The following is a 24,807-nucleotide window of genomic DNA, read 5'->3' as shown; positions in this document are numbered from 1 at the left end:
CTTTTTTCCATTCCAGCTGCTCAGATGAAACAAGACTGCCAAGCATGACAGCACCTCTCGCTGATTCAAAATTCAATAGGATCTCATGGATTCTAGGAATCCTGGGCCAGTTCTTAACACCTGGGGTCTCAGGTCTGTCAGTGTTTTGAATTTGAACTGATCTGATGTGGGCTAGATTTAGAGCATCATGTTTTCCAAGCCACTGTATGTTTCAAAAGCCAATAGAATCCTATGTATTCTAGACATACGGCTGATTCTTGAACAGCTTGGGTTCTAGGTCTGCCAAAGTATAAAAATCCAACCCGATCCTATGTGGTCTAGGACATTCTAGTTTCCAACATCATATATGATATCGTAGACGACATAGGACTAGTTCGGGTTTACAAAAACTTTGACAGACCTAGAACCCAAGAGGTTCAAGAACCACTCAAATGTCTAGACCTCATGGTGTTCTAATGGGTTTTTAAATGTTTGTGTGTGTGTGTGTGTGTGTATGTGTGTGCATAAAATACACGCACACACACACACAATAGTACTGCATGTGTAATGCTAAGATTATGTCACAGAGGTGGCAGAAATCACAGAAACCGTAACTCAGTGACCTTCATGACATTGGCAGCCTTGCAGCTGACCTGCCACTGCCAGAAGTGGGGGACTTAGCAGTAGCCCAGCTTCCACTGGCGGCAGGGGACCGTCCAGTAACTGATGGTGGTGACCCCTGAGCTGCTGAGCCACCACTGCTTGCAAAGTTCCCCCCAGCAGTGGCTCAACTGCCGTGAGCAACCAGAGCCCCCTGCTGCTCCCAGCTGCCAACACTGGTGGCAGAGGGACCCTGGAGCTGCTCAGTGGCTGTGGGCAGGAGGGATCCCTATGGCTCCAGCCCCGCAGGGGGATCCCTCCCAGCTACTGGGCAATGGGGCTCCTGCAGGTTCCAGCCACTGCGGGAGGTGGGGCACGGTACTGGACCCTCCTCCCTCCCCACTTTGTCAGGGATGTTTTTAGTAAAAGTCAGGGACAGGTCACAGCTTCCATGATATTTTGTTTATTGCCCGTGGCCTCTCCATGACTTTTATTAAAAATATCTATGACAACATCGTAGCCTTACACGTTGGTTCTAGATATTTGGCTAGTTCTCGAACCTCTTGAGTTCTAGGTGTGACGATGTCTTGAAACCCAATCAGATCTGACATGGTCTAGTACTTCAAGGGATCCAAGCATCTATATGTGTGAAAAAACAATAGTGTCCTGTGAATTCTAGATTTGTGGCTAGTTCTAGAAACTCCTGGGTTCCAAGTCAGTCCAGGAGTCCAACCCCCACTACCCTCGATTGTTCAGAGCAACCAGAGACGCAAAGGATTGGTTATTGGCACAAGACTTACATGCCATCTGTGGTCCCAATTCAGTCCCCTTGTGGCTGAAGACACCACGTCAAAGATGATAATAGGGCCGAGAACTCAAACATCTCCATGTTTAGATCAAAAGAGCAGTGGCTGTGTCCCTAAGCCCCCAGGTGTCAGCTCAGCGTGGGTGTTACTAACCCTCAATTTCTGGTGGAAGCCGTACCTCGCAGCGGTGTGAACTGCAATTTAGCACAGGTGCGAACAGCTTGAGGAGCAGACTCACTTTTGCAATACGGCTACAATGGTCCTCTGTCCCGTGGCGTAGCTGAACTCAGGGGCCAACCAGGCTCGATGTTTCCCAAAGTTCGACCTCTTTCCTTTTCCCCTTTGCTCTGCTCAGAGCTCAGGTGAAGTGTAAGTAGTCTCGTGGCCTGTCAAAGGCCGTGATCAAATGTCTTGATGTTTTTGGTCTTTTGCCTCAAGATGAAAACCTTGTCTGTGTCTCTCGGAACTTGAAGTAAAAACATTAAGTTATCAGTTTAATATCTGATATGTTCTTAATTTGAGGACTGTATATTAAATTGATTTTTGAAACAGGGAGATGGAATAGGAGCTTGCTCTGTCCACCCCATGCATCGAACTGGTATTGCAGTCAGGGCCAGCTCCAGACCCCAGCGTGCCAAGCGCGTGCTTGGGGCAGCATTTTGCCAGGAGGGCGGCAGGCGGCTCTGGCGGACCTCCCGCAGAAATGCTTGCGGAGGGTCTGCTGGTCCCGCGGCTCCGGTGGAGCATCCGCAGGCATGCCTGCGGGAGGTCCACCAGAGCCGCGGGACCAGCGGACCCTCCGCAGGCACGTCTGCAAGAGGTCCCCCGGATCCGTGGGACCGGCGACCGCCAGAGCGCCCCCCGCGGCGCGCCGCCCTGCTTGGGGTGGCGGAATTCCTAGAGCCGCCCCTGATTGCAGTGTCTCCAAACAAAAAAAAATGATAACCATCCGGCAACATTCAAACAGCACGTGTGGGGAGGGGCCAGTATCGCGGGAACCCCTGGACCAAATGACCCCAAATTTGCATCACAAACCCCACCCCCGCCTCCATTCCTCAGTGCTGGTTTTCAAGGCAGTTGCCCCCCGCATGGGGGCGTCGGTGCAATGTGTGGATATTAACAGCAGTTCATCTTCAGGGGCCTGCATCTCCTCACATCCCCCATCAAAAGACCGCAATTTGCTTTCACAGACTCCAGCAGAGCCCCTGCAGCTTAGTGCCACTTTCCAAGTCCATGAGAGTCTGCAAGTGTTTTTCAGAGCGGTGTGAAAAAATTAAGAGCGGTTCCTTTTCATGCGGCTTTAACTGAGTGCCCCGGATCACAGGCCTCTGTACCTGCCCCACTCACTCTGCCCCCGGCCTTGCTCAGAGATGGCCAGTTTCAAGCCAAGCCGAGCAGGCGTGTGGATTTCACAGCACTTTGACTCGTCGGTTCCAACAGGAAGAGGTTTCTCCGTATGCCCGGCTGCAGGGGCGCCCTTAGCAGACCTGCCATGGCAGACTTGGGCTCCCAGTTCTTGGGCAGTTCTGAGCTCAGCGTCTGCAGCACCTGGTTGCAAGCGGCCCCCTGAATCCAACGGCCCTTTCCTCTCTGCACACTCACGTCCAACCCCGGGACATCAGCCCGGCCACACTCATGCCAGCCACTGTGACCCTGTCTCTGGGGCACGTGCCTCTTTGAGAGCCCCATCAAAGCTCCAGCCCCTTTACACATGCGACTGCCTCCGAGGGGCGATGGGTGGAGTTGATATTTGGACAGGGGGTAACGCTGGACCCCACATTTCCATGCATCCCTGACCCTCCATGCCTGACTGGTCTCAGGAGCCCGGCTGGGCAGTAGTGGATAATCCGTTGGACTGACAGGGTCTGTGCCCAGGGGCTCTGGACAATTGGGGGCCCCCAGAAAAATAGACGCGCCACCCCAGCGGAAATCACTGGCAGAAGCACTGGGTGGGCAAGGTGGGGGAAACCCCTGTGCCCCAACACCACTCCCTGGCAGAAGTGCCTGGCAGGGTGGGGAAAGCCCCAGTGCCCAGACCCCTGCTGCAGCCTTGGGAGTGAAGGGCTCTTGCTTCCTAACGAGGCCTCAGGGTTAGTGGTTAGAGCAGGGGAGGGGTGACTCAGGACATCTGGTTTCTAGCCCCAGATGTGGGAGGAGAGTGGGATCAAGTGGGTTAGAGAAAGTGGGGGGCTGGGAACCAGAGCTCCTGAGTTCTGTCCCTGGCTCTGGCAGGGGAGTGGGGGCTAGTTTTAAAGCAGTGGCTGTTTCTTAGGTGGTTTCTTTGCTAAGACAGTGTCCGAATGATCGTTTCCATTTATGGTTTGCAGCTTCTCCAGCTCACAGAGCAGGTGGAGGCGGAGCGTGTAGAAGACACAGAGTTAAGGGGAGAGTCCTCAATGCACAGGGCAGCACAGACTCACAGACACTCTGCTAGGCAAACACACACCAGCCGAGTTTCTCTCTGTGCTGGGTCCTGCGCTGCCCAGGTGAGTCGAGACAATGGGCAGAGGCCCCTCCTTGGGTCTGACGGGGAATTTGTTTGCTAAACCTACCTAGAAGCCACAGACATTTGCTATTAGCAAGGCAAACCAGTGGGACTCCCTGCCACTGGGTATTAGTGGGATTAGCCTGTGGGACTCCATGCCACTGGGTATTAGTGGGGTTAACATGAGGACTCAATAGACAGAGTTAATTGGTTGGATCTGTGCCCTGGGTGAATTTTTCTCCCTTGTTTCATGTTCATCAGATGAGGTGTTCCCCATTTACGAATCTCTAAGCCACAGGACCCCACGTCCCTCCCACAGCCCAGGAGTTCTGACCTCCCATCCCTGCTCAACCCCTCCCCAATCCCAGAACTGGCGATAAAACCCAGGAGTTCTGGCTCCCCCACCCCCTTCTCTAACCATTAGGACATTCTGCAGCGTATAGAGGTCACCAGTTTACAAGTCTGGGAGGGGTGCGTTCTGTGACAGATGTAATAGCCCAGAGGTCCCTCGTGCAGAGCTGCAGCAAGGCTGTGGGGTAGAGAAGCAGCTCTGTAGATTGAGGCTTCCTGTGTTACAATGAGGTGATAAGGACCCTGCAAACTCTCTCGAGTCAGGGTGTAGCAGCAATTCCTGTGACAGGCAGGAAGGCCTGTCAAGACAAGGTGGGTGTGGTGGGGTGGCTTTTTCTACCTTGTAGCAGTGAGTTCCACAGGCATCAGCTGCAGCATGCTAGGAGCCAACAGCACCGATCCCACCTCCCTTAGCCAGCCAGTCCTAGGCCCTAAAGCCAGTTCAGATTCAGTGCCTCCTAGTGGGGAAAGGCCCCATGTCACATTCCCTGCCCCATTGAGCCAAACATCCCTCCTGTCCTCTTCCCCACTTGCCGCACATCTGCTATCCCGCTTTCCCTGCCCTGCTGCCCATAGCTCTGTCCTGTAGCAGTGAGTTCCTCTGGCCATGGCCCATTGCTGAGAATACCCGGCCTGGACATTGTGGAAGACCAGAGGGTGCCCAGAGAGGTCCGATCCCATAGTGCCTTCCTAACCCCCTCTGTTAATTTGCCCTTCCTCCTCTTCCAGTCTCCCTCTTCCCCACCTCCGTTGTCCCTCCAACCCCTCTTCTGTCCGCTCTCTAGGTGCTCCTGTAAGTGTGTCAGGGAGGTTTTCCAAGGTTTTCCTTCTCTTGGCTCTTCTCTGACCCCTCCCTGATTGGTCACCATCCCCCTGGGTCTGTGGGTACCAGAACGGGACACAGGATGCTAGCAGGGGTCTAGCAGGTCTCATGGTCTAGATCCTAGCAGAGGGTTCGGGGGGCAGGACTCCCAGTTTTTCCCTGGCTCTGGGAGAGGAATGGGGTCTAGTGGTTAGAATATGGGGGAGGGGCCGGTAGCCCAATCTCCTGGGTTCTATTCTGTTGATAAGATGGACTGTCTTTGGCTGGGTGGTGAAGGAGATACAGTTCTTGCACTGCTGTGGCACGAGAGTCCCTGTATCGCTGTCTGCCCCCCCTTTCTCCAACCTCTTTCGGTCCCTCCCTCCTATGCCAAGGATCTCCCCTGCCCTGACGCTGCTATCGACCCTCACGCCAGTGCAGGAGCCATCTCTGGCCACCCCCATGTGAGTGGGAGGGGAAATCAGTTCACAGCTGCGAGTTTTCTTCTTTGCCATCATCCTGCCATGCGGGGGCTGGACCTGCAGGTGCTGGGGCTGAAGATGAGGAGCAGTGACCAGCCAGTGGTTCCTCTACCTGGTTCTCAGCTCCCTGTTCTCCTCCTATTGTATATCGGTGTTTGCTGCGGTTCCGCTGGATCCAGCACCCCCTAGAGGGGAAAGACCCCATGTCCCTTTCCCCACCTCCATGAGTCAGCCAAGCAGCCAGATCAGAGCCACGTCGTGTTCTCTGCTTGGGTCTCTGTTTGACCCTGTAGAGTATTTCCCCCTTCTCCGCTCCTCTCACTCACACTGTCCTCCTTTCCCCTCTCCACCTGCCTTCCCGTCTTGTAGCAGTGAGTTCCAGCAGTGAGGCAGGGTGCTGCAGAGTGACCTCTGGCCACAAGGGGGCACTCGTGTAGCAGGCACCAGAGACCCACAGGTAAATGCCACTGGTGTCCAGTGGTGGGGGGTCCCGTGGGTTAACCCTGATCGTGTCCAGTGGCAGGGGGATCCCGTGGGTTAATGCCACTTGTGTCCAGTGGTGGGGGGTCCCGTGGGTTAACCCTGATCGTGTCCAGTGGCGGGGGGATCCTGTGGGTTAGCCACACTGAGGAACAGATTTTGTGATTGGGCATCTGCTTTCATGAAGAAAAACATCTATTTGCCCTGGGACTTTTCCTTTCTGGAGTTGCACACTGGCAAAATGATTGTGTTTGCCACACCCTGGGCTTTCATGCCCACACGCAGGATGGTTCCATTTGGCTTCGACGGCATCTATAACAACCCTTCCTTGCCTCTGGCTTCTCTTGTTTTCATGGCTCTTGATGGCAGGCTTTTATGAGCATCAGGACACCCTCCAGCCTGTGACCGCAGGAGTGGGTGCTTACGGAAGGCAGATTTACATTGCAACCTACGCATGTGGTTTTCTGGCTCACTGGGCCTTTTCGAGTGCCTTGCCGTGGTTTCAGCAGCCCCCGGCACGTTCAAGGGGTTCAGTTAGTCTCTGTCACCGCCCTAGCTCACGCCGAGTCTCACACCACGCCACACCCGGTTCTTAATGCGGGAGTCCCACATGTCTCCACAGTCACAAGATCACGCTACCAGTTGTAGACAGATGTCGGACTGATTAATACTTTCCCTGCCTGGCTGGCTTCTAGGGCAAAATTCCTGCCTTTTGGCCGGGAACGCTTCTCCCCCCTGCACAGCGCCTCCACTCATTCCTTGTATATTTTTCTCTGTTGCATTATCAAATTGAAACCTGTTCAATTTCCTTTCCCGCCTCCCACCTGGGGAAACCAAGCTGTTTGCAGCCATTCATCTCTGCCTGCACACTGCCCCGCTCAGATCACGGCTTCCACTTTCTCCGGTTCTCTCCGTAGTGCCATCCCCAAATGTCCACAAATCCTGAGTCAGGCGCTCCCAAAATCACGAGATCACGTAACCATACTTGATTGGGGGTTTACTTATTTGTCTTCTGCTTTTTTAGCCTTTAGGGGGCACTGGGGGCACATTTGGAAGCTTTCTCCACCGCCATGAGGGTTAGAAACTTCCTTTTTTTTTTTTTTTAAAGAGGGAAGGCTGAAATCGTCACAGATCCATTGATGCCAGGAGCTGGGGCTTTAAGGAAAACAATACGGATCATGTGACCCACGCCAGACCCATTAGAGTCAGTAACACTGTTTTTTCGAACGCTGACATTGCAGGAGACGTTCATTGGCCGGTTCTTGTTTTTTCTCCTCTTTTCTTACTTTTCGTTTCGTTCTGCCACCACAGCAACAACTGCTGCCAACCAGCTATTATAAGAAAAGCCGTGGTCCCCTCCAGCCCACATCTGTGTGGTCAGGACACACTTTGTTATGGTTGGATCTTGTTTGCACACACACACACACACCTGCCCCCAGTTGCTATATTGGATCCGGACAACGCCAACCACAAATGGAAGCCACAGCTCTGACTCTGTCTTAGCAGCAAAACCCACAGCAGAAAGTTTAGCTGCTTAAAAACCAGGCTGAGGTTGCAGCTTAGCAGAGCCTGGGTCTTTGAACTGGAGGGGAGGAGTGCATAATTATGCAGGGCCCCAGCTGTATCCCCTGAGCAATTGCGACCATCCTCAAACCCCGGAAATGCCCCAGACCTGTGAGTTTTTTGAGTCCTGCCCTGGGCAGGTTTTGCTCTGCAAACTCCTCCCCCCTAAGGACAAAGGGTTGCTCGAAGATCTGATGTTTCAAAGGGCTCGCGAATCCACGGGTGCAGTCGGATTGTCTTGAAACGTGCATTGCCTCATCGGCACTGGGGGGACAGTGCACTAGGACCATCTGGGACCATTTGCTTCTCTGAATTTTTTCTGACTGCTCCAAAAACCACATGGAGGCTGGCAACCTCTTGGATGATGGGAGAGTGCCACAGGGACTATGAGGGAGATTGCGCAGCTGGGAATAGAATCCAGGATTCCAGACCCCCGGCCTCTCCTGCTTTAACCACTAACTCCCAATGCCTTCCCAGAGCTGAGGATAGAACCCAGGAGTCCTGCCTCCCAGCCTTCTCTGCTCTAACCACTAGATTCTTGGCCAGGAGCTCATCTTCTGAGACATGCCTGTATGAAGAGAAAGGGCCCATGATTCCAGAAAATCCTTTCCCAAGGGAACAGAAGAGCACTGAGAGAAACTCTCACCAAAGGCTGAATCACCAGGACAAAACTCCTGCCCAAGGAGGGGAGTGGGGTCTAGTGGTTAGAGCGGAGTGGGGGGGAGGCTGGGAGCCAGGACTCCTAGCTCTGTGAGGGAAGTGGGGTCTACAGGATGAGAGCAGTGGGGGGCTGGGAGCCAGGAAAAGAGAATTGAGGGCGCCTGTGTGTTATCAACAGGTTGTGGGTGCATCCCTAGGTGAAATGCTTCCACTTCCTGTTCTAGGTGCAATGCTCAGCCCTCCTCAGAGTTTCATTACTCAGCCCTGGAACCCCGAACCCCCTGAGAGGAACCCAACTTTCTGGGGAAAACAACCTCCGGACTACATGGTAAGTGAGAACAAGTGCCCCATGCTCCTGAGCCAGCCAGTCCCCCCAGATCAAAGACACGAAGCATTCTCTGTGTAGCTGTGGGTTTCAGCCCATAGACTATTTCCCTTCCCCCACTCCTTCCTCTCCTCCCATTTTCACTATCACTCTGTTCCCCCAGCCACCTCCCATAGCTCTGTCTTGTAGCAGTGAGTTCCACCGGCCATGGCCCAGTTGCTGAGATTACCGAGTCTGGATATTCTGGAGGACCAGAGGGTACCCAGAGAGGCCCACTCCAATGGTGCCTTCCTAACCTCCTCTTATTTCTCCCTTCCTCCTCCTCCCCTCCCCCTTCCCCTTCCCCCCTCCTCTGCCATCCCTTCCAGCCCCTCGTCTGTCTCTCCCCAGGGCACCATGGACCAGGGCAACACGACTCTCCAACCAACCACTGGGGCAAATTCCAGACAGACCCCTGCGGCCATGCTGCTCTTCACCACTTTGCCAGTGGGTATGGTGGGGAACGGGCTGTACCTGTGGGTGCTCAGGCTGAAGATGAGGAGGACGGTGACCATCCTCTTCTTCCTCCACCTGGTTTCCTGCTACCTTCTCTTCACCTTGCTGATCCCCTTCTTCGCCATCTACCTCTTCCTGGGTTTCCACTGGGTCTTCGGCATGGCCGTGTGCAAGCTCCGGAATCCCTGCATCTCTCTGGACATGTTCTCCTCTGTCTTCCTTCTCACACTCATCAGTCTGGATTGCTCATCTGCCACCCCATCTGGTCTCGGCATCACCACATTCTGGCCCAGGCACGGAAACTAGCCACAGGTGTGTGGCTGGCCTCCTTTGCTCTCAGCACTCCCTACCTGGCTTTCCGGGACACCCATGTGGATGTGGGCAGGATCACCTGCATCAGTAATTACACGGTCTCCAGAGACTGGAATGGAGCCAAAACGCAGGACCTGGGCAGATGGGTCCACCTGGCAGTCTTCACAGTCCGGTTCCTGCTGGGCTTCCTGCACCATCGTGGGCTGCTACGTCTGCGTGGGGCTGGAGATGAAGGTGAAGGGCCTGGCTCAGAGTGGGAAGCCCTTCAAAGTGATGGTGACTGCGGGGGTGTCCTTCTTCCTCTGCTGGCTGCCCTACCACCTCTACTATGGCTTGATGTTCTACAGAAATGTGCCGCAGTCAGTGACAGGTCATTTTCATCATCATGTTCTGCTTCAACGTGTTTCACCCCAGTCCTCTAACTTTTTGTAGGGGGGATGTTCCAGCAGATAGCAAGGATGTCTCTGTTTGCTCTGGTCAAAGCATCCTTTTGATGAGGATCTCAGTAGTGATGGGTCTGGACCAGAATCTAGTAGAATCATAGGGTTGGAAGGGACCTTGAAAGGTCATCTAGTCCAACCCCCTGCCTTCACTAGCAGGACCAATTTTTGCCCCAGATCCCTAAGTGGCCTCCTCAAGGATTGAACTCATAACCCTGGGTTTAGCAGGCCAATGCTCAAACCACTGAGCTATCCCTCATAGTAGAAGATATGGGCTAGAAACTGACACCATGGCAATGGAGAAAAACTTGGAATTTTGTGGGTTCTAGAGACTTGGATATTCTGGACATGAGTTCCAGGTGTCTCGATGTTTTAAAACTGAATAGAGTCCCTTGGGTTCTAGATTCCTACCTAGCCTCATCATCATGTGTGTTTGTTTAAAAAACCCAGTACGGTCCAGAAGGTTCCAGGTCCCTCTTTGGTTCTAGAACCCAGGAGGTGCCATGTCTACAAATGGTTTAAAATTCGATAGGCTCCCATGGGTTTTAGAGTCCAGGATGGCGCTACAACCTTTGTAGTTTTTTATATGTCCAAATAGTTTTGCACAGCATAATATCCCATGAGTTCCAGATCTCTCAATATGCCAAAGCCATGTAGGGTCTGTGGGCTCTAGGTTTCTGACTAGTACTAAAATCATGATTTTGGAATGATTTAAAACTCCGTGGTGTCTTGTGGGTTCCAGAATCCTGTCTGTTTCTAGAAACTTCTGTGCTCTCAAAATATTAAAACCTGATCAGATACCATTTGTTCTAGAATGTCATCATTTCTAAAGCCAGTCAATATAGCAAAACTGGTGTAATGGTGGGGTTCTAGGCTCCTGTCTGGTTGTATAACCTCATGGTTCTAGGTCTATCAATGGTTTTAAATATCCAGAACAGTGATCTAATTAAAAGAAAACCCTTCCTGCTGCTGTATCTAAAATAGAGAAGACTCTCCATTCTGCTGATAAAGTGCATGGACCAATGATCTCTCCTTCTAGAGCTGTGTATTTTCAGAAGTCCAAGTTCTGTGGCTTCATTACAGGAGATTCTTACAAAAACACCAAGGGCTACAGACCTCCACTTTCTAAAGTGGTCCATCATTTTGGTTGCCCGTAAATTCTGGAGGTTCCTGACATGCAACTCCTTCAGATCCTGTGTTGATATAAATCAGTATAGCTCAATTATCCTCAGTTCAGAACTCATGGATTCTTTTCCCAGCTCTTTGAGGGGAGAGGGGTTTAGTGGTTGAGGGCAGAGATGGGGTGCAGGACTCCTGGGTTTCATCCCCAGCTTTGAGAGGGTCATAGGGTCTAGTGGGTTAGAGCAGGGGGGGCTGGGAGCCAGGACTCCTGGGTTCCTGCCCAGCTTTGACAGGGTTGTAGGGTCTAGTGGTTAGAGCAAGGGGCGGGGCTGGGAGCCAGAACTCCTGGGTTCTATCCTTGGCTCTGAGAGGGGAGTGATGTATTCCATGCTTTGACCTCTCCAGCTCATTGCTCCCAGCAACACACTGAGGGCCAGCCTCTGCTACAACACCCCCACCCCCCTTCCCTGTAACACTGTCTTTGTGCAACACCCTGCAGCGGTGCGATGAGCCCGGAAGTCTCTTTTGCAAGCAGGTGTCCGAACACTTTCCCCCACCCCCTCCCCGCTGCAGGCAGAGCCATGTGCAAGGGGAGCTGCTGGCCACCTGCTCGCCGGGCTCCAGAAATGGGCTGGTTCCACATCAGCCACTGGGGTCTGCCGAGGTGTGGGGCGCTGGGATCTGCATGGGGCGGGGGGGAAGAGGAGCTGGGATCCAGCTCAGGGACAAGCTGGGAGCTGTGAAGGGCAAAACTAGGTGAGGGATCTGCCGCGGGGGAGCTGGGATCTGCGCAGGGCAAGGCCAGGTCAGGGATCTGCAGAGGCCGTCTGCCCTGTGCAGCGCAGGTTGGGAAACTGCTGTGGTGGGACCAAGATGTGACCTGGGTCCTTCCGCCAAGCTCTGGAAGGGAAGTGCCTGTTGCTCAGAGGAACCCTTCAGATGTGGGACCCAACCCCACGAGGGAGCTGAGCTGCCCCGGGCCCTCGACTGCTCCGGCAGTGGTAGGGGAAAAGGTCGCGCCTTTCCCCTGACGCCCACCCAATACATAGCGAGGTAAGCTTGGATTCCCTTTGAGCAAAGAGGGCTACGAGTCAGGACCCCTGGCTCTGGGAAGGGAGGGAAGTGGTATCTAGTGGTTAGAGCATGGGGAGGCAGCTGGGAGTCTGAACGCCTGGGTTCGATCCCTGGCTCTGGGAGGGGAATGGGATCTAATGGTTAGAGCAGGGGCTGGCTGGAGCCAGGACCCCTGGGTTCTCTCCCAAGCTCTGGGAGGGAAGGGGAGGGAGGCCATCCTAGTGGTTAGAGCACCTGCATAACTGGCAGTTCCCAGGTTTCGTAAGAGCGCTGGTGCACTTTGCACAGCTGGGTGGTGGTCCCTCCCCCTGCTTGTGAGGGGTGGGGGCAGGGGTGGGCTCAGTGCCCTTGGGGTTGGAATCTGGTAATCTAGGCCCAAAAGAAGGGAAGTTGTGGTGGTGACTTTCAGATCACAGAGCCGTGTGGTTTCCCAACACTTTTTCCGGGATGGGGAGGCTGGGGGATGGGGATAGAGTTTGCGGGGGAGGAGCAGCATGATGGGGCAATGAGGGGGCCAGGAGTTTGGGGAGCTGGGGAATGAGGGGTCGGGGGCATGGAGCAGTGGGGGGGGGTTGGGAGGAGGGACTGGGAGTCCAGGGAAAGGGGGGATTTGGGGGAGGTGGGGGATGGGTGGAGGTGTGAGGAGGCTAGGGCCACAGGAGAGGTGGCAGTTTGAGGGAACGAGGTGGGTCCTGTGGCCAATGTCTCATTGAGACTCCTTCACACACTCCCAGCAGCCTCTCTCACCTCCTAGCCATGAACGGCTCCCGGGCCCCCCACAACGCCACGGGGGCTGTGGAGGACGCCATGCGGCTCATCGCCATCAGCACCAATGCCCTGGTTTTGGGCCTGGGCCTGGTCGGCAATGGACTGGTGATCTGGATCACCACGGCCGGCCGGGCCGGGCCGCTCACCTTCCCCTCAGCCTGCTACCTCCATCTGGCTGTGGCCGACCTGCTCTTCTCCGTAGGGCGCATCCCCGCCATCGTCCAAGAGGCCTTGAGGTCCCGCTGGCCCTTCGGCCGAGCCCTCTGCAAGCTTCACTCCTTCGCTCGCTACTTGGTCGTCTTCGCCGGCGTCTTCGTGCTCACCCTCATCAGCCTCCACCGTTGCCTGCTGGTGGCTCAGCCCGTCTGGGTCCGGAACCACCACAGGCCCCGGCTTGGGTATTGGCTGATCGCTGGGGCCTGGATCCTGGCCATCTGCTTCAGCATCCCCTATCTGGTGGTCAGGGATGTGGAGACCAAACGGGGGGAGTTCTTCTGCGTCTACCGGACAGACCTGCGGCATTTCGTTGAGATGCCCCTGAGGTTGAGCCGGTTCCTGGGGGGGTTTCTGGTCCCTTTTGCCATCATCGCCACGTCCTACGTGGTCTTGATCTGGAAGCTGAGGAGAAGAAGCTGGGCGGGTTTCCAGCGGACCTCCGCCTTGGTGCTGGCCGTGGTGGCTCTCTTCTTTGTTTGCTGGTTGCCCCATCACGTCCTGGTTCTGCTCAGTACGAACCAGGTGGACAAAGAGATCTGGGGTGTGGCGCTCAAGCTGGCCAACGCCTTGGCCTACCTCCATAGCTGTCTCAACCCTGTGCTGTATGGGCTGGTGGGGTTCGTCCGGAGCAAGGGGCGCCGGAGGGGCTCCTTCCTGGGCATCTTCCGCAGGGCCCTGGCTGAGGAAGAGGAGGGATCGGGTGGGATGGAGACGTCACAGAGCACCAGACGGACTAGCTGAGAGTGGAGGACTTGGGACTCCTGGGGTCTATCCCCAGCTCTGGGAAGGGAACAGAGTCTAGTGGGTTAGGGCAGGGTGAACGAGGAGTCAGGACTCCTGGATTCTATTTTTCAGGTCTCCCGTTATTTCGTTATGTGTGTGAGCTAAAACCAATCTCTGAATCTGTCTCTCGCCTTCTGCTTCAATTTCTTCACCTATAAAATAGGGGTAGTAATCCTTCTGTTGTCTATTTAGACTGTAAACACAGTGGGGTATGGACAGTCACTCACTGTGGGTCTGTGCACAACGGAGGGCTTTGATCTCATTCGGGGTTTGTCTGTGTTAGGGATTAGGAGACAGATTCATCAAAACTGTTGGTCTTTGTGTGAATGGCTCAGTTTTGTGGAGTTTCTTGACTCAAAAAAGTTTTGGAAGAAAACTTTCAAAGCTGTCAACAGCTCACGTTTTGAAATGTCCATAATGAAAATTCCACTTTTCCGGCCCCAAATGCTTTTTCCCCCCCCCTTTTTAAATTTAGGCTCACTTGTGTTTTTAAAAAGTTTTCAGATGGTCACAATTTAAAATAAAACATTGAAATGATCAAACCAAAATATTTTCATCAACCCAAATTGAAATCCCCCACCCCCAACGATTTTCATGTTTGTGAAAATTTTTGAGATTTTTTTTAATGTTTCCTCCCCATTTCACACTGGCAAATTTTTCAAAATCTCCCCCAAAAATGTTGCAGGCCAGGAAATACCTGCTCAGATCTACAGATTATTTCAGAACGGTTTACTGTGGAGTTGGGACTGTGTGTGAGACAGTCACAAGTTGCATTAAAGCCAATGGGTGTCCTAAGCACTCTACTTCAGGCTCAGTGGAAGGAGAAATGAAGACAGTTTATGGAGTAGAGAGAGATACAGGCAGCGGAAGTGTAGGGATATTAAAGAAAGTTTATATTAAACATGGTTTATATAAAAATGATTTATTGTTAGAAATGATTTATTGTTAATTGATACTTTATAACTGAAGGTTTATGTTAGAAGTAAACTTGTGATTCCCAACATTTAGCCTCTAACCTGCAAGCCACCAGTTGTGTCTGTGTGAAGCCTGCTCTAAGAGATACCTTGTATAAAAGTTGTTAAAAGTCAATTGACTTTAAGTGCCTGTTCTCTAAGTGAAACTTTGTAGTCACTACTTTACTTTGTAACGGCAGCTGTAAGCTGTTAATTGGTTAATTGACATCAATTGACTCTAAGTGCCTGTTCTCTAAATTGGTAACACCCCGAAAGGTAAAGAGACAGTGGAACAGATGTGATTAAGATAGAGAATGTATGTGAATGAGTGCCTAGTTTAAATAATAAATGAATGGTTAGGGAGTTACCAGCCTGAAGAATTCAGTGTGGCTGAAGAAGGTGTCAAGTGGGATCAACCAGATGACCCCCTGAAGGGCAAACTGGAAACCACCCCACCACACCTCAAAGGAAGAAAAAACAAACATCTGATAATATGGAGCCAGTCACCTGCTGATTGATTTAGCAACAGCAGAATGAAGCAACTCTCATGGACTGACATAGGAATAAATTCCTATAAAACTGGACTCTGAAGACTGAGGACTTTGAGTCTATGGTTCTGCTGCCAGCCTCCAGGAGCATCAGATGCATCTGACACAGACTCGGCTCGATCCTCATGACCAAGATACCTGGCCAGTAACTTGGCATGAGCAACATCTAGGCTGGTAACTATAACATCTATACAGAACCTGAATGAATGATTGTGTGAATGAATAAATATATATATGGGTGTGTGTATAAGGAATAAGTAGTGATAGAAAAAATAGTAAAACAATGTTGTTTACTGTTATCTTTTGTTTTATTATGGTATTTACAATAAATGTGGCATCTTTGCCTTATCCCTCTTAATACGATCCTGCTGGTTTTTATTATATTGGAATAACAGAAGCTACCATCCAAGGCATGTGTCCGGTCAGAGCTGGGCTGTGTGGGTTATTCCCTGGTTGTGAACATGGTGGTGAAGAGAGTGGCTGCAGACCATGTGCATGGGAGGCAGGAAGTCTGGAACAGGAGATCTGTGTGAGACCCAGAAACGGAGCAGAGAGACAGAGTTTCTTGGGCACTGTAGAGAAGCAGACTCACCCCTGCAGCGCCTCCTGCTGGTGACTTCTGGGAATTAGCTCGATTTCAGCTCTGGAGCGCCCTCTCCAGGCCGGTGATCCGCCTGTCCTCTGTCCCCCATGTCCCTCCCTGGACCCGGTGCCCTTTTACGTGGGGTGCTGCTCGTGTCGTGTTAGGATTACTTCCCCTCAATTCGTCATGCACTCTGTGTCTATACTGCTGGTCAGCTGTGTGTATGTGCATTTTAATTTCTGTAAACACTTTGTTTGCTTAGCCTCTTCCTTTTTTTTTCTTTCTTCTCTTCTTTCTCCCTTATTTGGTGCAAAGTTGTGTATACCGTATAGGAAAATCAAATTGTTGTACTGATTACTGTTGTGTTAGTTGGTGTATTTCACAACATTCGGTTAATGCGTGCACGGTTTACTCAGTTTGCGTGTCTATTTTGGATTTTAGTAAGCGGTTAATCATAGGTCATTTAGTTCTTGTTGTTAGATGCAAATAGACTGTTTTCAAGTTGTGTGTGGTTTATCTTGATAGTATTTCTAGTTGATAAATTACCTCCCCCCAGCCCAAGTTGTAACTTATCCCTTGTTAATAAACGGCCACGTGGTTTGAAATTTCAATGTCGCATTTTGATTTTCCTCTCTCAATTAAATATTTACTCGAACCTGCGTTTGTCTCGGACATCAGAATTTCCCATGGGACACAAATTCCAACCAGCTCCTGTTGCCAACCCAAAAGGATGAAAAATCATGAGCTCAGCCCCCCCTGGAAAAATCACAAAATTGCCTTTAAAATCATGAGATTTGAATAATGATGATCAATTTGAGCTCCTTTTATTGAATTTCTGGTTCTTTTGGATTCACGTTTTCCAGCTCCTCGCCTCAAACTATGAGGGCTAGAAACTGTTTGTTTGTGGTAGTGAGGGCTGAGATTTTCCCCAGTCACATGCCTCCAGCAGCTGGGGATTTCAGATGAAATATGAGATCTGGTTTCTTCACGTAGCTGGATCTTGTAAAGAGTTAACAGTCACTGAGTTTGCACAGTCTCTCAGGTAAAGAATTATAAGTAGCCACTTGTGACAGACGTGGTTTTGTCTGCAAGTGAAATCTCAGACTCAACTTTTTGCCAATGTTTTGTTGGGCTAAAGGTCAGGTGGTAAACATCTGAAGGGGTTATGGCTGGTGGCACAGAGCACGCAAAGCTACGTGACCCAGGTAGACCAAATCAGGCCAGTTCCATTGACCTGAATCTGGCCCATTGACACCAATGGAGATACAGCCGATTGACCCCAGGTGGGGATCTGGTCCCATTAAGTCTAATGGACCAATGTTGATATCAGCCAGTCCCTTGCCCCGGGGTTAGATCAGAGCTTGTGCCCCCTAGAGGGGCAAGGCCCTGTGCCCCATTCACCACCCCCTTGAGCCATCCAGTCCCCACCCTTGGGACTGGATCAGAGCCAGTGCCCGCTAGAGGGGACAGACCCCATGTCCCATTACTCCCATTGTGAGCCAGCCAGCCCCTGGCCTGGAGCCTGGTGGGAGCCAGCGCCCCCTAGAGGGGAACAGCCCCATGCCCCATTCCCTGTCCGCCCCCCAAGCCAGCCAGTCCCCGCCCTGGGGCTGGATGAGAGCTAATGCTCCCTAGAGGGGAACGGCCCCATGCCCCATTCCCTGCCCCCCCCCGAGCGAGCCAGTCCCCACCCTGGGGCCTGGTGGGAGCTAATGCTCCCTAGATGGGAAAGGCCCCATGCCACATTCCCTGCCCCCCTGAGCCAGCCTGGGGCACTGAGGACAGACGGTGAGAAATTAACAGTTTGTTGCTATCTGCAGGTGCCAGAGACCAGCTGGGTTTCAGTCATTCAGCGCCGTCGGTGCCGGCCGGGTGTTGGGTTACAGGCGCTGAACAGGTAAAGGTCGTTGTCTTAGCATCTCCGTGGCTGGCTTTAAAGCCACACAACCAGAAAATGCTCCAGACACTTCCTCGCCGCATGACCTCCAGCTGCCCCCTTTGTTCAACCTGATTTCCACCCTCCAGGTGCTAATCCAGCCCTGGGCTCCCCCCAGCCCCCAGCTCTGTCAGTGCCTTTCACTCCTGACCCACAGCCCCCTGCTAGCCCAGCCCTGCGTCCATAGCCCCTTACACTGTAAATGTCAGTGGAATGATGTACAGTCTGGGACCAGCCTGCCCAGCTGTTACACCAGGTGTAGGACAAGCACCTGAATTGCATGGATGCTGCCATCTACTGGCCAGATGGTTTCACTGCCATCGTCAGCACTGGGCCTTTGGACAACAGTCTATAGCAGTGGTTCTCAACCAGGGGTCCGTGTACCACTGGGGGTACTCAGAGGTCTTCCGGGGGGTACCTCAATCCATCTAGATATTTGCCTAGATTTACAACAGGCTACATAAAAAGCACGAGCAAAGTCAGTGGAAACTCTAATTTCAGACAGGCCGTGACTTGTTTAATCTGCTCTATATGCCAGTGGGTTTCAAACTGTGGGTTGTGACCCATTTCTGGGTTGCGGAATGGAAGGGACTGGGTCGTGGCGGCTCTGGTCAGCAGCACGGACCAGGCTGTTCAAAGGCCCGGCTAAGGCAGGCTGGTCCCTACCTGTTCTGACACCGCGCCGCACGTCCGAAGCAGCCACCAGCAGGTCCGGCTTCTAGGCGAGGGAACCATGGGTTCTGCATTCTGTCCTTGCCCCAAGTACCGGCTCCGCGCACCCATTGGCTGGAAAAGGACCAATGGGATCTGTGGGGCGGTGCTTGCAGGCAAGAGCCGTGCAGAGCCACTTGCACACCTCCGCCTAGGAGCCAGGCCTGCTTCTGGCTGCTTCCAGGGTGCAGCGTGGTCCACGGTGCCAGGAGAGGCAGGAAGCCTGCCTTAGCACCCCTGCTGCATTGCTGACCGGGAGCTGCCCGTGGGAAGCTCACGCCCCCAACCCCACACCCCAATTCCCTGTTCCATCCCTAAGCCCCCCCCAAACCCGGAGCACCATCCTGCACCCCAAACCCCTCATCCCTGGGCCCACCCCAGAACCTGCACCGCAGCGCAGAACCCTGACCCCCCCTCTCGCACCCCAACCCCCAGCCCCACCCTGCAGCCCTCACCCCTGCATCCCAACCCTCTCCCCCAGCCCTGAGCCCCTCCCACACCCCAACCCCCCCATTCCCAGCTCCATTGAGTTGCAGGCATCAACAATGTTCTTCAATTAGGTCCCCAGAAAAAAAGGTTGAAAAGCACTGCTATGTCCTATACACTGAAATGAAAGTACAACATTTACATTCCAATCGATTTATTTTATAATTACATGGCAAAATGAGGCAGTAACCGTCTGTCAGTGCTAGTGTGCTGTGACACTTGTCTTTTTATGTCTGCTTTTGTAAACAAGTCATTTTTAAGTGAGGAGAAACTTGGGAGTACACAAGACACCTAATTCACACAGGTGCTTTTGAAAAATCTCACCAGTAGAAGCCTAAGTCAATTCAATTACATCACGTAATGGCAGACAGCTAAAAAGTGACATTTAAGTTCTTAAGTATCAGAGGGGTAGCCGTGTTAGTCTGGATCTGTAAAAGCAACAAAGAATCCTGTGGCACCTTATAGACTAACAGACGTTTTGCAGCATGAGCTTTCGTGGGTGAATACCCACTTCTTCAGATGCAAGACATCTTGCATCTGAAGAAGTGGGTATTCACCCACGAAAGCTCATGCTGCAAAACGTCTGTTAGTCTGTAAGGTGCCACAGGATTCTTTGTTGCATTTAAGTTCTTATACACAAATACTAGAAGTCTAAATAATAAGATGGGTGAACTCGAGTGCCTCGTATGAAATGAGGATATTGATGTAACAGGCATCACAGAAACTTGATGGAATGAGGATAATCACAGTAATACCCGGTTACAAAATATATCGGAAGGACAGAACAGGACGTGCTGGTGAGGGAGTGGCACAATGTGCGAAAGAAAGCATAGAATCAAATGAAGTAAAAATCTTAAATGAACCAAACTGTACCATAGAAACTCTCTGGATAGTAATTCCATGCTTGAATAATAAGAATACAGCAGTAGGGATATACTACCAACCACCTGGCCAGGATGGTGATAGTGACTGTGAAATGTTCTGGAAGATTAGAGAGGCTATAAAAATAAAACACGCAATAATTTTGGGAAAAGCAACAAAGAGGCTAACCTGGTTGAAACTATAGTAAAGAATTGAATTATCACACACATACCGGTATATGAACATAATTTGTTAGGGAAGAGTCAACATGCTTGTAAAGGGAAATCATGCCTCAGCAATCTAATAGAATTATTTTTTGGGGTCAAAAAGTATATGGACAAGGGTGACCCAGTGGATATAGTGTACTTGGAGTTTCAGAAAGCCTGTGGCAAGATCCCTCACCAAAGACTCTTAAGCAAAATAAGCTGTCATGAGATGAGGGAAGGTCCTCACATGCTTCAGTAACTGGTTAAAAGATAGGAAACAAAGGGTAGGACTAAATGCTCAGTTTTTAGAATGGAGACACGTACATAGAGGTGTCCCACAGGGGTCTGTAATGGGACCAGTGCTGTTTAACATATTCATAAATCATCTGGAAAAAGGGATAAACAGTGAGGTGGCAAAAATTTCAGATGATCCCAAACTACTCACTATAGTTAAGTTCAAAGCAGATTGTGAGGAGTTATAAAGGTATTTCACAAAACTGGGTGACTGGGCAACAAAATGGCAGATGAAATTCAGTGTTACTAAATGCAAAGTAATGCACATTGGAAAACATAATCCCAACTACACATATATAAATTAGCAGTTTCCACTCAAGAAAGAGATCTTGGAGTCACTGTGGATAGTTCTCTGAAAACATCCACTCAATGTGCAGCGGCCGTCAAAAAAAGCGAACAGAATGTTGGGAATCTTTAAGAAAGAGATAGATATTAAGACTGAAAATATCATATTGCTTCTATATAAATCCATGGTACGCCCACACCTTGAATACTGCGTGCAGATGTGGTTACCCTATCTCAAAAAAGATATATTGGAATTGGAAAAGGGCTACAAAAATGATTAGGGGTATGGGACAGGTTCCGTATCAGGAGAACTGGGACGGTTCAGCTTGGAAAAGAGATGACTAAGGGGGGATATGATAGAAGTCTATAAAATCCTGACTGGTGTTGAGCAAGTAAATAGGGAAGTGTTATTTACTCCTTCTCATAACATAAGAACTAGGAGCAGGGATGGTGTCCCTAGCCTCTGTTCGCCAAAAGCTGGGAATGGATGACAGGGGGTGATAATTCCCTGTTCTGTTAATTCCCTCTGGAGAACCTGGCATTGGCCACTGTCGGAAGACAGGACACTGGGCTAGATGGACCTTTGCTCTGACTCAGTATGGATGTTCTTATGTTCTTACCTTATGTTCTCATTGATTCTCAGCAAGGATCCTACTGGCCAAAAAACTTTTAAAAATAAGACTTAGACCCTTTTGAAAATGTCGTCCTTTGTTTCATAGACCCATTGATCTTAGGAACCACCGGACAGAAAAAGAGCTGGAGCTCCACCGGGTGCAAAGATGACAGGATGACAAAAACAATGAAACAAAGACGTAGAAAAGTACAGACCATAAAGAACAAATGCCCCCAAATAATCTAAAAATGAACAAAAGCAAAAATCTATATATTTTGTTAAAATGACAGATTCATACATTCCAAGGCTGGAAGGGACCAGTGTGATCATCGCATCTGACATCCCAGGTCACACCAGCCAGAGAACTGCCCCCAAACCATTTCTAGAGTAGAAGGTTTTTTTTTTTAAAAAAATGCATCCCAGCTTGACTTAAAATTCCAGTGATGGAGGATCCACCATGACCCTTGGGACATTGCTCCAAATGAAGAAGAAGAAGTGGGTATTCACCCACGAAAGCTCATGCTGCAAAACGTCTGTTAGTCTATAAGGTGCCACAGGATTCTTTGCTGCTTCTACAGAACCAGACTAACACGGCTACCCCTCTGTTACTTGACTCCAATTGTCAGTTACTCTGATTGTTACAAATTTACACCTCATTTCCAGTCTGAATTTGTCTAGGTTCAACTTCTGTTTACTGGATCATGTTAGACCTTCCTCCGTTGGACTGAAGAGCCCATTATTAAATATTTATTCCCCACGTAGGTACTTACAGACGGTGATCAAGTCACCCCTTCACCTTCTCTTTGTTAAGCTAAATAGATGGGACTTCATGATTCTCTCACTCTAAGGCAGGTTTTCGAATCCTGTAATCATTCTTGTGGCTCTTCTCTGAAAAAGGTCAAATAATTCACTTGCTAAAAAATACAATTTTGGGGTCAAGAGGACCCTATGGTCCAGTAAAATGAATTCTTTCTTCATGCACATATCAACAATTCCATCCATTTCCCTATTAGGCCGGCTCCGGCCCTGAGTTGTCGGTGGTTTGGGAGTTGCGTGCACGTTGATGGTACCTCAGAAACTCTTCCTCCATGGTGAGGTAGAAGATCGGGTTAAGGCAGCTGTTGAAATACTCCAGGACACAAGCAAAAGTGCTTTCTATGACCAGGAAAGGCAGAGGGTATTTAGCTGAGATCTGCAGGAAGAAGATGACGTGATACGGCAGCCAGCAGAGGAAAAAGGTCGGGATCAAGCCAAGAAGGATCTTGAGTGGCTTGGTGGACTGGATCAGCCTGTTCCTCCTCAGCTTGGCAGCTAGAATGATGTAGAAGGTTGGGATCAAGATCAAGGCTAATGGGATCAGAAACCCGACCAGGAACTGGATCGCAACGGCGGCCTTCACCCTCCCTTCGTCCAGTGTGAAATTCACGCCCATGCTGACAGGTGAGAGGAGGGATTCCCACAGATCACTATACCGCAAGCTGAACCCAACAGACAGGGCCCATATGACCAAACCAATCATGAAAGCCAAGCGGGGCGTGCAGTGGTTCTGGGCCCACACAGGGCGCGCCACGAGGATGCAGCGATCGACACTGAGGGCCGTGAGGAGGAAGGCGCTGGAGAACATGTATAGGGAGGTGACGGTGCTGCTCAGCATCTTGGCCCAGTCTAAGTCCAGGAAGAATATGGAGGTGATTCTGAGAGGTAGGACGACGATAAAGATTAAATCGGCCATGGCCCGGTTCCAGAACCACATGGCGCTGGCCGTCCTCTCCACATGGCAGCCGGCGACGAAGAGGACGTAGCAGTTCAATGGCACCCCAGCAAGGAAGGCCATGCCACACAGCACCGGGAAGAGAATTGGGAGGATCACCATTCTCAGAGGAGTTGCAGTCACAATATCCCCTCCTCCTCCTCAGGGCTCAGCGGAGGCAGCACAGACGTTGTACCTAGCAAAGGAAGGAAGAGCAATGAAAAGGGCTCCAGGAGAGGACACAGACAGAGACAGACAGCCGCTGAATTTATAATATCCTCAGAGTTTACAAACTCCCCAGATTCTGGGCTGAACTCAGATAGGATCAAATCCTTGTAGGCCAATACCCCAATGATTCAAAGTGCTTTGTCTATTCTATGTCAGAGTGCTATGTTGATTCTCTGCCCAAAGTTTTTTGTTTTTACATAATATCATTTTTTTTACTAAATCAAATATTAAAAATAACCCTACATATACTTATTACTGAACAGTTGGATTTATAGACAATGGAAGTTTCGCAATGAGGAGGGTGGTCCCAAGATGCAGAGACAAATATAGGAGAAACACCTTCGCCCTCCCTCGGCAGCCTCACCAAAATTCCCAAATAACTTTCTTGCTTTTAGTTTCCCAAAGGAGCTGGTTATTCCCCTCTTGGTTAAAAAAAAAAGTTGATGGATGATTGTTTTCCCCCACCCCCCGCTTTTTTTGAAATAATGGAATTTTTGAAAGCGAGTCTTCTCCAACCCCCCTTCATATAGAAGTGGAGTTTTTGTGTGGTTTGCGCCAATTGGGGGAGAGGGGGGTCAGTTAGTGAAGCAGGCACAATCCCCACCGAAAGAACCCTCCTGTGAAAACCTCCGGTGATGGAGAGCAACTCCCCAGGAGGAGAAAAGTAGGATTAAAACAACGACGACAATGAAAAAGCCGACAAAACACCAGAGGAAGAAGAGACCAGTTACAAGGTAAAAAACTTTTTTTTTTAAAGGAAAGATATTGCAAGAGTCTATTTTAGTGGATAGAAAGGGAGTCCAGACTCCTGGGTTCCATCCCAGACTCTGCCAATTAACTGCTTGGCGAGCCTAGACAAGTCACGTCATGGCCCCATGCCTCAGTTTCCCCTCCAAACATTTCTCTGTTCAGAGAGTGAGTTCGCTGTGGCCAGGCCTGTTTCTCCCTGTGGGTCTGTGCAGCGCTTGGCACGATGTGGGCCCTGATCTTGGTCAAAGCCTTTGCAGCCTCCAGCGTGATGGGGGCCCCTGACCACCGACAAGAGGACACACAAATAATTTCAGCTGGTTCTAACCAGAGTGGATGATGGGAGAGGACGTGGGAGCTGGAAGATAGAGAGTGAAGCAGTGTGGGGAGCGGGACAAAATGAGATCCAGTGGAGGCAGCTGGAGGATTTACCTCATTTCCTTACCTGTGACTTGGGGGGATGCAGCAGAAGTCGACCCCCGTCCCAGAACTCCGACACGATGTCTGCAGCTTGCCCAGACTGGCTCAGCACGGAGCAGGAAGCCGTTCATGTGGTGGTATATCGGGAGCGGGAGGGGTGGAGGGGGGGGAAATAATGGGTGGAGATCACAGGATGTGGCTGGGTCCGAATAGGTCTGCAAGGTCAGGAAGGGCTCCAGCACCCATAGCTACATGCAGACGTTATGCGAACCACAAGCTCCCCCTCGCTGGGCCCTCGTCAGGCATCTGCATTCGTCTGTCCACATGCGTGGGCAGGTGGGCGGGGGCCTCAGTGGGGAGCCGGGGCTGAGACAGCCACTTCCAGCTGACTCCCCCGGGTGAGATCCCTGGACCAGAGACTCCAGCTGGGACTCTGCCCTCCA

The 24,807-nt window shown here is 51.1% G+C and overlaps 2 protein-coding genes, 1 non-coding gene and 1 pseudogene across 3 annotated transcripts; 3 read left to right on the top strand and 1 right to left on the bottom strand.

The window, feature by feature from the left end:
- The first annotated feature begins 1,827 nt into the window (after positions 1–1,827).
- LOC123352256 lies at positions 1,828–2,018 on the top strand. Its single transcript, XR_006574123.1, has one exon. It is a non-coding gene; the product is annotated as a U2 spliceosomal RNA (small nuclear RNA).
- Positions 2,019–8,929: 6,911 nt separating this feature from the next.
- Positions 8,930–9,834, top strand: LOC123351957 (annotated as a pseudogene).
- A 2,898-nt stretch (positions 9,835–12,732) lies between these two features.
- Positions 12,733–13,701, top strand: LOC123351956 (chemokine-like receptor 1). Its single transcript, XM_044991650.1, has one exon. The coding sequence runs from the start codon at positions 12,733–12,735 to the stop codon at positions 13,699–13,701; it is 969 nt and encodes a 322-aa protein (XP_044847585.1).
- Positions 13,702–15,686: 1,985 nt separating this feature from the next.
- LOC123351953 (chemokine-like receptor 1) lies at positions 15,687–23,092 on the bottom strand. The gene is made up of 4 exons (XM_044991646.1): positions 22,239–23,092; positions 19,605–19,641; positions 18,430–18,481; positions 15,687–15,769 (listed from the first exon to the last, which is right to left on the bottom strand). The coding sequence occupies exons 1-4, from the start codon at positions 23,090–23,092 to the stop codon at positions 15,687–15,689; spliced, it is 1,026 nt and encodes a 341-aa protein (XP_044847581.1).
- Positions 23,093–24,807: the final 1,715 nt, after the last annotated feature.

Source organism: Mauremys mutica, chromosome 17 (assembly GCF_020497125.1).
Source record: "Mauremys mutica isolate MM-2020 ecotype Southern chromosome 17, ASM2049712v1, whole genome shotgun sequence".
Lineage (NCBI taxonomy): Eukaryota > Metazoa > Chordata > Testudines > Geoemydidae > Mauremys > Mauremys mutica.
This window is presented reverse-complemented; position numbering and strand designations above follow the sequence as displayed.

What these genes read in the sequence shown, in the direction of transcription:
- LOC123351956 (XM_044991650.1), top strand. Translation starts at nt 12,733, where the DNA reads ATGAACGGCTCCCGGGCCCCCCACAACGCCACGGGGGCTGTGGAGGAC.
- LOC123351953 (XM_044991646.1), bottom strand. Translation starts at nt 23,092, where the DNA reads ATGGTGATCCTCCCAATTCTCTTCCCGGTGCTGTGTGGCATGGCCTTC. An exon ending in TCTTATTATTTAGACTTCTA is followed by an intron (nt 18,482 to 19,604) that starts GTATTTGTGTAT and finishes TCCCTCGCCTAG; the next exon opens with AAGCCGGACCTGCTGGTGGC. An exon ending in GCGGCGCGGTGTCAGAACAG is followed by an intron (nt 15,770 to 18,429) that starts GTAGGGACCAGC and finishes GGTCTCACACAG; the next exon opens with ATCTCCTGTTCCAGACTTCC.